General features: G+C 46.3%; 1 protein-coding gene across 5 annotated transcripts in view; it reads left to right on the top strand.

The window, feature by feature from the left end:
- The window catches only part of tgfbr3 (transforming growth factor, beta receptor III), a 285519-nt gene that overhangs the window by 163436 nt on the left and 106574 nt on the right, over positions 1-15509 (top strand). For all 5 annotated transcript variants that reach the window (XM_070886589.1, XM_070886591.1, XM_070886590.1 and 2 more), the window contains one exon: positions 264-401. In XM_070886589.1, coding sequence (XP_070742690.1) covers positions 264-401 — 138 coding nt within the window. The remainder of the gene's footprint in view (positions 1-263; positions 402-15509) is intronic.

Raw genomic sequence — 15509 nt, 5'->3', positions numbered from 1 at the left:
GTTTTATTTCCTAATCTTTTTGTAGTAGACAACACCATTTTTAAGCATTATTGACCTTACAAAAATGTGAGTCTAACTGTGTATAATTATTAACCAAAGATACTCAGCAATTAGGCTGAAGGCAGACAAATAGTAGTTCTGGTTCACTAAATATGTGCTATGGCATCAGTAATGAAGGTAGCAGAAAACTAATGTATACAGTCTATTTTATGCAATTTTGGGGGCAAAATAAATGATGGTTCTTTTTTACTTCTTTCCCAAAGGTGACACTGAATTTGAGACCCATTTTCTCTATTGATGTCCATCAGAAGCCTTTGGTATTTGTGCTGAATTCCCCCAGACCTGTGGTGTGGATTATAAAGGCAGAAAGACTGGCACCGGGAGTACAACGTTTGTTCCATGTAAGTTGATATATTCCTCTAAATATGGTTGTAATCGTCATGAAGATGGATTCTTAAAGCGAGCACAGTAACTCAGTGCGCCTGCCAGTAAACAAGTCCCAGGAAGCAAATAGATGCTAGTACGATGCTTTGAAAATTAACCAAAAAAAATGCTAATACCATCACAAACTTTTTGCAATGTTCTTTAAACAGAACTGGTTTTGCCTTTAGTTCCAGAACAGCCATAAACTGCGTAATAGTTTTGGTCTCCGTATTTAAGGAAGGATATACTTGCATTGGAGGCTGTTCAGAGAAGGTTCACTAGGTTGATTCCAGAGATGAGAGGGTTGACTTATGAAGATAGGTTGAGGAGGTTGGGCCTATACACATTGAGTTTAGAAGAATGAGGGGTGATGGAGTTTAGAAGAATGAGAGGTGATCGTATTGAAACATATAAGATACTGAGAGGGCTCGACAAGGTGGATGTAGAGAGGATATTTCCATTCATAGGGGAAACTAAAACTGGAGACATAGGGCTCAAAATTGTCCAGGAGTTGCTCCATTTTTTTTTTTTTGAAGCAACTTGATTTTTCTGGAGTATCTTAAAAATCCCCATAGTTACACATTCAATTTGCGCCAGTGTAAGTGAGTTAGTTAGGATGTTTTAGTTCAGTTTTTTTTTTAAAGGGGGCCACCTACGCCCATTTTGGCCATTTAGGCCACTTTGGACAGCTAATAGTTACTCCAAGCTAACTTAGGCCAGCATATGTGGCCACTTGTGGCCGCACAGAAAACCCTTGTGGAGAGTTAAGAAATCAACGCAGGTAGGTACATCGGAGGCCGTTCGGATAGAGATAGAGATAGAGATAGAGATAGAGATAGAGATAGAGATAGAGATAGAGATAGAGATAGAGATAGAGATAGAGATAGAGATAGAGATGGGAAGCGGAGAGGACCTTGCAAAGCACTAAACAAAGCACAAGAAGTAGTAAGCATTCAAGAAGACATAAAAACATTCAAGAAGAAATAAAAAATAAAACGAAATCCTACCTTCATATCAAAACTTGGCCCGGGAATTCAGTGGACTGGCAGGTGCGGGAGGCCACTCGGCCGGGAATAAGTGTTGGACGACCGGGAGAGCATAGGGAACTGCCCGCTGACATTGAAGCACACACAGGTTGGCTGGCTGGCTGCAGGAATCAACCTCACGGACAGGCTCATCTTTAGCCCGGGAGCAATACAGATGACTATAAACACTAACAGCAGCCAGTGACAATCAATCAAGCCAAATGAAGATCCAGAATGGGAATTGCTTCTGAATGAATCCTCCCAGTGACACAGCAAGTCCAGATTTCAGTCCCAGGGATCTTTACTCCGGGATCAGCCTCAGGCCTAGGCTGATGAGTTTGAGGATGATTCTCCTTTTTCAGCAGGGTTTGCTGGGCTGTAACCAGATTTTTTCTTCTCCTCCTCTCTTCCACATAACGTCACCGATGACCAGAGCAATCAGGGCGATGGCAGCAATCACAATTCCAACAATCAAACAGAGATTTGTTCCCTTTGGAGATCCTGGAGTCACTCTGAACATCCCGTCCCAGTCTCAGCCTGGGATAGAGGCAGGGCGCACACAGAGAGGCCACTCAGCCTGGATAGGGGCGGGACGCACACAGAGATGCTGGGGGGCGAGGAGCTACTGCGCATGCACGCACACTCCAATGCGCATGTGGAGAGCTGCCGGCATTGTTTCTGGCGCAGGGCCCTAGCTTCGCCCCCGAATCGACTGGCCATGCTGTGCTTAGCCCCGGGAGAGGCAATACAGCTGCCAGAATCGGAGGCCATCTTTCAGCGCCAGTTTCATCCTAAAAAAGCAACGCAACTCTGGTAAGTGCACCAAAAATCTGCAGGGGCTAATTTTGAGCCCACAGTCTCAGAATAAGGGGCCGCCCATTTAAAACTGAGATGAGAGGGAATATCTTCTCTGAGCGTTGTAAATATATGGAATGCTCTGCCCCAGAGAGCTGTGGAGGCTGGGTCATTGAATATATTTAAGGCGGTGATAGACAGATTTTTCAGCGATAAGGGAATAAAGGGTTATGGGGAGAGGGCAGAGAAGTGGAGCTGAGTCCATGATCAGATCAGCCATGATCTTATTAAATGGCGGAGCAGGTTCGAGGGGCCAAATGGCTTACTCCTGCTCCTAGTTCTTATGTTCTTCCAAATAACTTTTAGTGTCTGGTTAAGATGATAGAAAACTTTGCAGGAATTCAATGTGAGGTAATTTTCAAAGTATGTACTGGTGGTGGAAACCTTGCCCCACTGCCAGCTACTATTGGAAATCTTTGGGCAGTCCAGCCACAATTTTCCAAAATTCCCTCCTGTGCAAAATTATCTGCTGCTGATCTGCACTTGGAAAAATTACCTCCATTATTTTCAAAACAGTAGCATGAACAAGATTGGTTTCCAGTTTTTCTCCAAAGGGTTGAATGACTTTTACCTGTTGTGAAATTCTTATGTTCTTTACTTCAGTATTAATTCCAAACCAGCCTCTAAGCTTCAAATTAATTGAGACTGAGAGTTATTGCTTTGTTGTGTAATGGTAACACAATCTCTTTGGACATGGAAAAGATTTCCTGAGAAAATCCAATCCTGCAAACTGCAACGGTTTAGTTCTAACATGTTTGCCAACCTCAAAGCTGAGTCCATGATTTCATATTCTTCAAGCCAGAATTGGTAAAACATCTCAGAACAGATGGTTCAGATACATGAATGTTTTGGGACACACCCTTTGGGGAAATTGGTGTCATTTAATTTTTGGGTCCTGGATTTAAATCCAGTGCAGACTGATAGAATGAAGCTCTCTGTTTTCTATCAGCTGCAAGGTTTCTATGTGAAATAAGTTTGGGAAATAAGATGATGTGCGAAATGGAAATGAAGAACTTAATTTATATAGCACCTTATCACATCTCTCAGGATGTCACAAAACACTTCGCATACAATGAAAATACTTCCGAAATGTATTCATTGTTGCTATGCAGATGAATTTGGCTACCATTTTGCACACAAGAATGTCTCACAAACAGCAGTGAAATAAATGACCAGTTAATCTGTTTTTGGTGCTGTTGATTGAGGATGACGGGGATGTTGGCCATGACAATGGGAGTGATCTGCTCGTCTAAAAATTGCGATCTGATTTGTAATGTCTGCTGAAAGACGGTACTGCATTGAAATGTAAGTCTAGACTATGTGTTCATGCCCAGAACTGAGACCGGAATCTGCAGCCGTATGACTTTGAGAAACAAGAATGCTACCAAGTTGACACGGTGCTCTTCAAATGTTTGGGAATCTATAGTGATCTTTATTCTGCATCTAGCAGAGGTATATGCTGAAATTGGGTGTCACATCCAAGCATCTTTTAAATGTGGTAAGTGTTCCTGCCTCTACCACCCTTTCAGGCAGTGAGTTCCAGACCCCTACCACCATCTGGGTGAATACATTTCCCCTCATATCTCCTCTAAACTCCCCCCAATTACTTTAAATCTATGCCCCCTGGTTGTTGACCCCTCTACCAAGTTGACACGGTGCTCATTAAACAGGTCCTTCCTATCCATTCTATCCAGGCCCCTCATAATTTTATACACCTCAATCAGGTCTCCTCTTGGCCTACTCTGTTCCAAAGAAAACAGACCCAGCATCTTTAATCTTTCCTCATATCCAAAATTCTCCAGTCCAGGCAACATTCTTGTAAATCTCTCTACCCTCTCCAGTGCAGTCACATCTTTCCTGTAATGTGGTGACCAGAACTGCACAGAGTACTCCAGCTGCGGCCTAACCAGTGTTTTATACAGTTCACTCATAACCTCCTTGCTCTTGTAGTCCATGCCTCGACTTATTAAGACAAGTATTCCGTATGCCTTCTTAACCACCTTATCTACCTGGCCTGCTACCTTCAGGGATCTGTGGACCTGCACTCCAAGGTCCCTTTGTTCCTCTACACTTTTCAGTGTTGTACCATTTAATGTGTATTCCCTTGCCTTGTTAGACCTCCCCAAATGAATTACCTCACACTTATCCGGATTGAATTCCATTTTCCACTGTTCCGCCCACCAGACCAGTATTTTCCTGCAGTTCGCAGCTTTCTTCTTCATAATCAACCACACAGCTGATTTTAGTGTCATCTGCAAACTTTTTAACAATACCTTCAACATTCAAGTCCAAGGGGCCGAAATTGGTGGGAGTTGTGCCCGTAGCCGCCGAGGTTCTGCCGGAAATGTATTTTTTGGGGGCGATTCCTCCGGAACCGTCCATCTGCCGTCCACGTTCCGCCCAGCAGGAGATTGGTCGCGGAGGGTTCCGCCACCATGATGTCATGCCACCTGCCCATGCCAAATGCTGGAAATCGCCAGGGATGATGGCCTCAGATCGACCTGCCGCCAGCCTGAAGGACTGCTGGCAAAAAGCAGGTCTGAGCTGGCTGTGAGTCGGGCGGCAGGGAGAATGGCTCCGAGTGCTGCCATGCTGCACATCGCGGATATCGTGCAGATGCTGCAGCTTTACGAGTGGGACTGCTGGAAAAAAGTGCTGGATGGTGGTTTAGTTTATTGATATGCTCATGTTTAATTGGTATTAATTTGATGGCCGCCGGGGTGGCAGTTCCCTAGAGAGCTCCCCTGCTGAACAACCACCGTTTGTGGAATCTAAAGCTTCTCGGCAACTTTCCACCCTCAACCCCCCCCCCCCCCCCCCGTCCCACTGTCTAAAATTCCCCTAGACCTAAAAAACCCCAATAGGGGGTCTTAAACACTTAAACCCCGACGCTAAACCCAACCCTGCGAATCCCACAAGATCGGCCTACCTCAGGCTTCCCACCACACCACCCAACAGCAACGACGACCAGGGTCCTCGATCCACAACGACACCCGGCGAGCAGGTGAGCCTCCGACTAGGCATCCGGGCCTTCACCCCTCCAGCGGCGGCGGGCCTTCAAGCCTCAACGACGGCTGGACCTCTCCTTCCCCACAGGTGACCTCCTCCTTCAGCGACGACAGAAACTCTCCTCCTCCTCCAGCACATGGTGAGCATCATGGCTGTGAGCTCCCTGAACCCCCTGAACTCAACCCCAGTGGGCCACTGACCCTCCCAATGCCTTCCCCCAGCCAAGCCTCAGACCACCTACCATCAAGGGCGCTACTCAGCGCCAAGCCTGCAGCCAACATCTCACCGTAGGCAATTAGGCTCATACAGCAGTGCCTGATCTCCAGTTGTCCTGAACCCCCTTGCCACTGATTAAGACCGTTCTCAGCTAAGCCCATGTGGTAGCCGGTCATCCATCGGCCACCCCACATTAAAAGAACTGACGCACAGGCATCTTCCACTCCTCTAACATGAAGTTCGGGATCTGGAATGTCAGGACTCTCGTGGACAACCCCAACAGCGACAGGCCGGAACACCGCACCACCACCGCAGGTTACACCACCTTCTAGAAAGAGAAACCAGAGGAAGAACGCCGCCTCCACGGAGTCGGCTTCACCATCAAAAATGATCAGGTCGACCGCCTCAAAGATTCCCCCTGCGGGGTTAACGAAAGCCTCATGACTCTTCGACTCATCCTATCCTGGAATCAATGCGCCACACGCCCCAACAGATGAGACCAAAGAGGATTTCTACTCCAACCTCAAAAAATCCTTGTCCCGCGTCCCCATGTACGACAAACTGATCCTCCTCGGTGACTTCAACGCCAGGGTTGGCAAGGACACAGCCCTCTGGGGAGGCGTGATTGGCAGAGAGGGGGTAGGGAAAGCCAACTCCAGCGGTACCGTACTCCTGACAAAATGTCTAGAACATGAACTTGCTATCACCAACACGTCGTTCCGCCAGAGGGACAAATACAAGGCATTGTGGCAACACCCTCGCTCCAAATACTGGCACCTGCTCGACTATGTCATCGTCCGAGCCAGGAATCGCAAGGATGTGTGCATCACCCGCGCCATGACAGGAGCTGATGACTGCTGGACAGACCACCGCCTAATCCAATGCGTCATTAACATCAACATAGCCCCAAAGCGGAGGGGGCAGCAGAAGCAGTGCCGCAAAAAGTCAGTGCCGAAGCACTTAAAGACCCAGCTAAGAGAGCCCTATACAGTCAGTGCCTTGATGACCTCGAGACGCAGAATGCCCACAGCGCTTTGGTCTGCCCTCCAGGCCTCCACAACCAGTGTCTATAAAGAGACACTCGACCAGGAAACACCAGGATTGGTTTGATGAGAATGATCAGGAGATCCAAGAGCTAATTGATTGCATTTCTGAGCCTTAACCAACTCCGAAGTAGCAAAGCAACATTACAGATGGCTCAAGGCTGAGGTCCAACAAAAAACCCGGGACCTAAAGAACAGGTGGAGGATGGAGAAAGCACAGGAGATTCAGCAGCTGGCCAACAGCTATGATGTACGAGGATTCTTCATCGCAGTCAAGGCCACTTACGGCCCAAACACCCAAGGCCCCACCCCTCTGCTGGCCCAGAATGGGGAAACACTCATCAAAGACACCGAGGCAGTCAGGGCACGCTGGAAGGAGCACTTCAAAGATCTCCTCAACCGAGACTCTGCCTTTGAGTCGAGTGTACTCGACTCCATCCTGCAGCATGTTACTCGCCACCACATCAGTAAAACCCCAACACTGCACGAGGTAGGAAAAGCCATAAGGCAGCTTAAGAACAACAAGGCTTCGGAAGCGGTGGAATCCCTGCTGAGGCACTAAAGTATGGTGGAGAGGCATTACTGGCGCGAATACATGACCTCATCTCTCATCTGGAGGGAGGAGAGCATGCCGGTTAATCTGAGATGCAATGATCATTAAAAAAGGGGACAAATCCAGCTGTGAAAGTCCAACAGAGGAATCTCCCTGTTATCAGCCACAGGGAAGGTCGTAGCCAGAGGTCCTCCCCAACCATCTTCTCCCGGTGGCTGAGGAGCTTCTCCCGGAGTCACAGTGGATTTCGTCTCCTATGGGGCACAACGGACATGATTTTTGCAGATGCTCCCAAAATTTTGTCACCATCCTCCGCCTGCTCCATGATGACATGCACGCCGTGATACTTACTAACGGATCCATTACATATCCAATCCACATCCGGACCGGGGTCAAACAGGGTTGTGTCATTTCCCCAACCCTCTTCTCAATCTTCCTCGCTGCCATGCTCCACCTCAAAGTTGACAAATTCCCCACTTGAGGAAAAGAGTGTTTGAAAACCAGGCCCTCAAAACTGCCGCCAAGCCCATGGTCTACAGGGCTGTAGTAATACCTGCCCTCCTGTGTGGCTCAGAAACATGGACCATGTACAGTAGACACCTCAAGTCGCTGGAGAAATACCACCAACGATGTCTCCGCACGATCCTACAAATCCCCTGGGAGAACAGACACACCAACATTAGCGTCCTCGACCAGGCCAACATCCCCAGCATTGAAGCACTGACCACACTTGATCAGCTCCGCTGGGCAGGCCACATAGTTCGCATGCCAGACACGAGACTCCCAAAGCAAGCACTCTACTCGGAACTCCTTCGCAGCAAATGAGCCAAAGGTGGGCAGCGAAAACGTTACAAGGACACCCTCAAAGCCTCCCTGATAAAGTGCAGCATCCCCACTGACCCCTAGGAGACCCTGGCCAAAGACTGCCCTAAGTGGAGGAAGCTCATCTGGGAGGGCGCTGAGCACCTCGAGACTCGTCGCCAAGAGCATGCAGAAATCAAGTGCAAGCAGCGGAAAGAGCGTGCGGCAAACCAGAGCCACCCACCCCTTCCCTCAACGACTATCTGCCTCAACTGTGATAGAAACTGTGGTTCTCGTATTGGACTGTACAGCCACCTAAGAACTCATGTTAAGAGTGGAAGCAAGTCTTCCTCGATTCCGGGACTGCCTCTGATGATGGTTTAATTGGTATGTGGTAAAAGCAAATAAAATGTGTCTAAGCTGATGGAAGCTTTTTTTTTACCTTGCTGAACCTTCATTTAGAACCACAATGGCCAAGGCCAAATAATTATCAATAACTGAAAAGTATACAGCAGGGCACATTTTGTACAGCCAAGCTCATGTCCTTCTAAAAGTTCTCAGGGCAGCACTAGATATAACATAGAAAGTCAGTGGCACACACTTAGAATGATCTATTGTAAGTCTGAGACAGCTGCAGACTCTCTCAATATTTGTATGGGAGGAAAAGGGTATACAGTTACAGCTATTCGAGTTTAGGGGCAACGCTATTACACACAAAACTGCGGAAGGCCTATGGTGAATAGAACACAGCAAGAGACAAGCGGCATGATGACTCGGTGGCCTACCGTTAAGGTTTCAACAAATAGACTGTCACTATCGCCTTGTTAAGTATTATTTCTTTGTACTGCAAGGAAACTACTTAATAAAATCTGTTCCGCTTAATCACAAAATACCTGAACCCAGTGCACTTTGTAGTGGTCATGGACGTAACTCTATTCTGAGAGAAGTAATAAATCTGACAGATCGAATAACTCTCACAGCACATAGAGACATTCAAGGAGGAGATCCTGAGGGTACAGAGCAAGTATGTTCCCTTTACCCTTTGCTTCCTGCCTCTGAGCCAATTTTAGATCCAACTTGCCACTTTGCCCTGGATCCAATGAGCTATTACTTTCGTGACCAATCTGCCATGTCGGACCTTATCAAAAACTTTGCTAAAATCTATACACTACATCATACACACTACCCTCATCGACCCTCCTGGTTACCTCCTCAAAATATTCAATCAAATTAGTCAGACACAACCTTCCCTTGACAAATCCATGCTAACTGTTCTTGATTAATTAATCCATGTCTTTCCAAATGAAGATTTATCCTGTCCCTCAGGATTATTTCCAATAATTTTCCCACTACTAAAGTTAGGCTGACTGGCCGGTAATTACTCAGTCTATCCCTTTTTCCCTTTTTAAACAAAGGTACAACATTAGCGACCCTCCAGTCTTCTGGCACTGCCAGAGAAGATTGGAAAATGATGGTCAGAGCCTCTGCTATTTCCTCTTTTGCTTCTCTTAACAGCCTAGGATACATTTCATCTGGGCCTGGAAATTCAAAGCTGCTAAGCCCTTAATATTTCCTCTCTCAATATATTTATCTTGTCTAATATTTCACACTCCTGCTTCCTCATTGCAAAGTCTGCATCGCCCCTCTCTTTTGTGAAAACGGATGCAAAGTATTCATTAAGAATCCTACCCAAGTCTTCCGCCTCCTTTTGTTCTTTAATTCAACCCATATGACCTTGTTTGATGACTCCTCTAACATAACATAGAAAATAGGTGCAGGAGTAGGCCATTCGGCCCTTCGAGCCTGCACCGCCATTCAATGAGTTCATGGCTGAACATGCAACTTCAGTACCCCCTTCCTGCTTTCTCGCCATATCCCTTGATCCCCCTAGTAGTAAGGACTACATCTAACTCCTTTTTGAATATATTTAATGAATTGGCCTCAACAGCTTTCTGTGGTAGAGAATTCCACAGGTTCACCACTCTCTGGGTGAAGAAGTTTCTCCTCATCTCGGTCCTAAATGGCTTACCCCTTATCCTTAGACTGTGACCCCTGGTTCTGGACTTCCCCAACATTGGGAACATTCTTCCTGCATCTAACCTGTCTAAACCTGTCAGAATTTTAAACGTTTCTATGAGGTCCCCTCTCATTCTTCTGAATTCCAGTGAATACAAGCCCAGTTGAACAAGTCTTTCTTGATAGGTCAGTCCCGCCATCCCGGGAATCAGTCTGGTGAACCTTCGATGCACTCCCTTAATAGCAAGAATGTCCTTCCTCTAGTTAGGAGACCAAAACTGTACACAATACTCCAGGTGTGGCCTCACCAATGCCCTGTACAACTGTAGTAACCCCTCCATGCCCCTGTACTCAAATCCCCTCGCTATGAAGGCCAACATGCCATTTGCTTTCTTAACCGCCTGCTGTACCTGCATGCCAACCTTCAATGACTGATGTACCACGACACCCAGGTCTCGTTGCACCTCCCCTTTTCCTAATCTGTCACTATTCAGATAATAGTCTGTCTCTCTGTTGCCAACTCCTTCCAGGCAGCAGCAGGGGATATATGCAGAATCTCTCAACACTCTGCACATAGCTAGATTCGACAGGTTACAAGGGCTCTGTACAGCCACAGAATGGACTTCATAAAGTTCCCTATGAGCAGGGACAGACCCACAAGACTTTGAGACTGGCCATTTGCATGAAAGACTTCACATAGTTTCTGAGATTCATGTTGGAAGGATAGGAGGCATATATAAGTGTGAATGGTACTCACCCTGATGAACCTGGTATGGTCGCTGCACCTTTTTCTGCATTGTGTCCCAGTTCTGGGAACAGTGTCTCTTGCAGAGACCTCCTGGGCAATTTTTTTCCATAATCGCTTGAAGATTGGTGGCAGCGGTCTGGCTTCCCCAGCCAGATGGAGTGAGGACCACCTCCTCGCTACAGTGTGCACTGAGGCCTCAGAAGCCTCATTCGAAAAGCGGCTGGCAGGCTGCCATCCCTCCTGCTGCTCCATCTCTGCAGAAATGGGACGGATCATTTGCGCATGCGCGCAGGAAGCTGCCATGCTCTGAATTAGCATTTGCAACCGAGGAAAAAGAAACCCAACTCCGCATGCGTAAAATAGACGCCTATTTTACTGCCGCGCGTTTCGGCCGGGGCGCACAGACTGTTGTGTAATCCCTGATTTAACGCCACGCTCACGCATCTTAATTTTTTGCCGAATCTTTCAGTCGAGGGCGCAAACTTTTTTCAGGCGCTATCTTTACTGCTCCGCCGCAATTCCCACCCAAAAATCGGAAAAGCCGAAAATCTAACCCTAAGACTCTGAGATGACATTCAGACCCAGTACTTTATCTATTTCTCAACAATGTCCAGAGCTCTGTCTGCATTCCAATAATCAGAGGAGATTTAAATTATTTTGCCAATGGTCACCTTGGCAGGTACTTCCTACCCTATCAATGCAGTGTATTAGGAAGGGTTTTTGTGTTCTTGGGATATTGATATAGTTCAACTAAGTCAGTATTAGAAATTTCCCTATTTATACTGTTTGTGTTCACAAATAGGCGGGATCTGCAACATATTCTGGACAAGCTTCCCAGAAAGGAAAATTCAAGGCAGACATGTTACCCACAATCATTCAGGCAGTATGCCCAAAGGACTGGCAAGAAATCACATGTAAAAGACTAGTCCTTTCAGTTAGGAATATGGAAGAGCCACAAAAAAAATAAGTTTCCAGATTGTAGGCGTATTATACGAGTACAGGATACTGGCCTTTGGTTTCCAACCCCTCTTAAGTTTTCTCAGAAGTGAGGCAGCTGCACACCTGAGCCTGAAGGGGTTGCATCTTGATCCTTTCCAGACAACCAGCTGATGAGAGCATACAGAAAGGAGCCAGAAGAGCTATGTAATAGGCTCCATTTTCAGACTTGAGCCTTTTGGTAAACATGGAAAATTTCTAAATAGAGCCTTCCTCAGTATATCACCTCAACAGGTTCCAGACAGTTTCAGCACCAGTCTCAGCCAGAGAAATGCTTACTTGGCATTCAGAAGCAGCTGGCATCCTAATCGTCATATTTGCAGGATTACAAGCAAAGCCTATCTCAGTTCTTGGGCTGATGGTGGCAGTTATCCTTGTTACTCTTGATCTATCCTATCCTTGTAAATGACTACCTTATCTCTAACCTGCCCTTCCTCTTCAATAAACTTGAACATTTGATTGCAATGTAAAATATCCTTAGCTGTCTCACCATTCCCTGTACTCATCATTCCCTGTTCAAGTGCTTCCAATCCAGTTTATAACTAATCCATAGCACTAAGATCCCACTGGTCAAAGGTACCGATGAGATCCTCTGTGACTGCGATGCACCTTATAGCTGCTCCTCTTCCATACCTTCTTTGATCTCTATCTGATTCTCTACTGAAAGAAGGCACACAGTTTAGATTTAACTATTATACCTATTTAACTGATGCAGAAGGTGCTGAACATGTGAAATAGACTACCCAGGGAGGCAGTGAAGGCAGGCAGTGTAGAAAAATTGTAAGGGAAAAATTGGATAAGATATTTGAGTGAGTGATTGAGTGTTATTACTTTTTGTGACCTGAGAGTTAGACTGCTTAGTCTTTTTCAGTTCTGTACTTTGCTATGCTCCTTCCATGCTCACGTGATCATCGGCACACCTTAGGTTTTCAGCTTTGGTTGTCTATTTGTCATTATCTGCATATTACCTCAAAGGACTGAGGGCCCTATTTTCGCCACCATTCTGTGCCATTTTTTTGGCCTGGGCTGTATTTTTTGAAGCAGACCTAAATCTGCAAGTTTCGCCAAGGTTTCTGCGCCATCCTAAACTACTTACGGATGATTTTTTTAGTTCCCGATATTTTGACGTCATTGGGGGTGCCGGCTGCTGGCAGCAACATTTCTGGCCATTTTGGTCTCCAGTCATCTTGGTTAACCCTTGTCACTGGATCAAGACCTAGCTCTGTCAAGCCCGTGTGGTGGCCGGTATGCAACGGCCACCCCATGTTAAAAGAATCCACGCACAGACATCTCCCACCCTTCAATATGTAGTTCGGAACTAGAATGTCAGGACCCTCATTGAAACACCTGTGAACTCATCCCTTTTTGGTGTGGAAGCAAGTCATCCTCGATACAAGGGACTGCCTAATACTTCTGGCCATTTAAGCAAGTTTGGCCAACTAAGATTTTTTCAAAAACGGCGCAGTACACCGTTCTGAAAAACTTTACCTGCTCTTAAGAAAATCGGCGCAGAGAAGGCGCCATTGTTTTAGCGGAGCTGAGGTTTTGGAGGAAGGGACGAAGACACGGCACTGGGGGCAAGGGGGCCTTTCGGCCCAGAATAGCAGAGGCACCTGGGGCCCGGGATAGCAGCGGCACTGGGGAGGGGGGCCTTTAGGCCCCGGATAGGAGCAGCACGGGAGGAGGGTGGCATTTCGGCCCTGGATAGCAGCGGCTCTGGGGCCGGGGGCCCTTTCGACCCGGTATAGCAGCGGCACCGGGACTCTACAAAGAAGCGGTAACCTAATGTGCGATTGTGTGTGGAATTACTTTCATTTTATTAGGCCTGTTTCATCTAAAATTAAAGAAATAAATATTGCAGAGTATAATAAGAATATAAGAATTAGGAACAGGAGTAGGCCATCTAGCCCCTCGAGCCTGCTCCGCCATTCAACAAGATCATGGCTGATCTGGCCGTGGACTCAGCTCCACTTACCCGCCCGCTCCCCATAACCCTTAATTCCCTTATTGGTTAAAAATCTATCTATCTGTGATTTGAATACATTCAATGAACTAGCCTCAACTGCTTCCTTGGGCAGAGAATTCCAGATTCACAACCCTCTGGGAGAAGAAATTCCTTCTGAACTCAGTTTTAAATTGGCTCCCCTGTATTTTGAGACTGTGCCCCATAGTTCTAGTCTCCCCAACCAGTGGAAACAACCTCTCTACCTCTACCTTGTCTATCCCTTTCATTATTTTAAATGTTTCTATAAGATCACCCCTCATCCTTCTGAACTCCAACGAGTAAAGACCCAGTCTACTCAATCTATCATAATAAGCTAACCCTCTCATCTCCGGTATCAGCCTAGTGAATCGTCTCTGTACCCCCTCCAAAGCTAGTATATCCTTCCTTAAGTAAGGTGACCAATACTGCACGCAGTACTCCAGGTGCGGCCTCAGTTGCCGCAGGACCTCCCTGCTTTTGTACTCCATCCCTCTCGCAATGAAGGTCAACATTCCATTCGCCTTCCTGATTACCTGCTGCATCTGCAAACTAACTTTTTGGGATTCATGCACAAGGACCCCCAGGTCCCTCTGCACCGCAGCATGTTGTAATTTCTCCCCATTCAAATAATATTCCCTTTTACTGTTTTTTTTTCCAAGGTGGATGACCTCACATTTTCCGACATTGTATTCCATCTGCCAAACCTTAGCCCATTCGCTTAACCTATCTAAATCTCTTTGCAGCCTCCCTGTGTCCTCTACACAACCCGCTTTCCCACTAATCTTTGTGTCATCTGCAAATTTTGTTCCACTACACTCTGTCCCCTCTTCCAGGTCATCTATGTATATTGTAAACCGTATGATAGTTTGTCATTACAATCTTCCAATAAACAGAAGTGAAGAGATTTTGGCATTGGTAATATGTACCTGCATCTGTCTTGCTGCATCTATTTTTCACTTTGCAGCCTCAGCCCTTCAGTGTGTCCCTCGTTACCCTGGCAACCTCAGTTTTTCGGTGCAGATCTTAAGCTCCACCCACAGAGCTTAAGGACAATCTGTGCCGCTCCAAAATGAAAGTTTATTCCAGCAAAACTTGCAACTTTTTTTTTGGCACATTCGGCCATTAAAGAAATCTGACGTACCTCTACAACTGCGCCAAAAATCGGCCATGTGGAAAATTGGCCACATTATCTAAGCACAGGCCATTTTCAACTGTACGGCATCACCTAATTTTAATTTTCTGCTATTGCTATCAGTTGCTGCTGTATTATACAACTGCATGTCCAATATAAAGTTCTGGATGAGTTTAAACTTCTTGCATTTCAATATCAGTAAAACTGAGGCGATATTGCTCAGTTTTTGGCTGACTCTGATCAACTTGTCTGGCATCCCATGCGGGCTGAACCTGGCTCGCCTGTGATGTCCTCTTCTGTTAGATGGCTTGCCTAAACTCACTGTCGAGGTTCACACATGAATAATAGCTACTCGGGTGAGGTCATGGGACTGGTGCCCATGGAAGCGTACCAAAATAAGGAAGGAATCAACACCTTCAGGAAGGAGGGGAGAAAATCAGTTTAAAAATTATAAAACACTTATCAAATCTCACATATGAGAGACCTTAGATTTTATCTATGTTTCCCCATGAAAAATATGTTGCTTTGCAAATTCAAGTAAGTTATTTCTATCTTTTCTGTTGCAGTGGTGGTTGTGTCTAAGCCCTCTCTTTCAGTCTCTTCTTTCCTGGAAAATTTGCATTAAAACTTGTGACATCAGGTCAAATGTTATTATTCATGGTTCTATCTCCCATTGTATCTTTGAAGTAGTGGTTGCTTGGTGGTGCT

This window comes from Pristiophorus japonicus, chromosome 8 (genome assembly GCF_044704955.1).
Source record: "Pristiophorus japonicus isolate sPriJap1 chromosome 8, sPriJap1.hap1, whole genome shotgun sequence".
Classification (NCBI taxonomy): domain Eukaryota; kingdom Metazoa; phylum Chordata; class Chondrichthyes; family Pristiophoridae; genus Pristiophorus; species Pristiophorus japonicus.
This window is presented reverse-complemented; position numbering and strand designations above follow the sequence as displayed.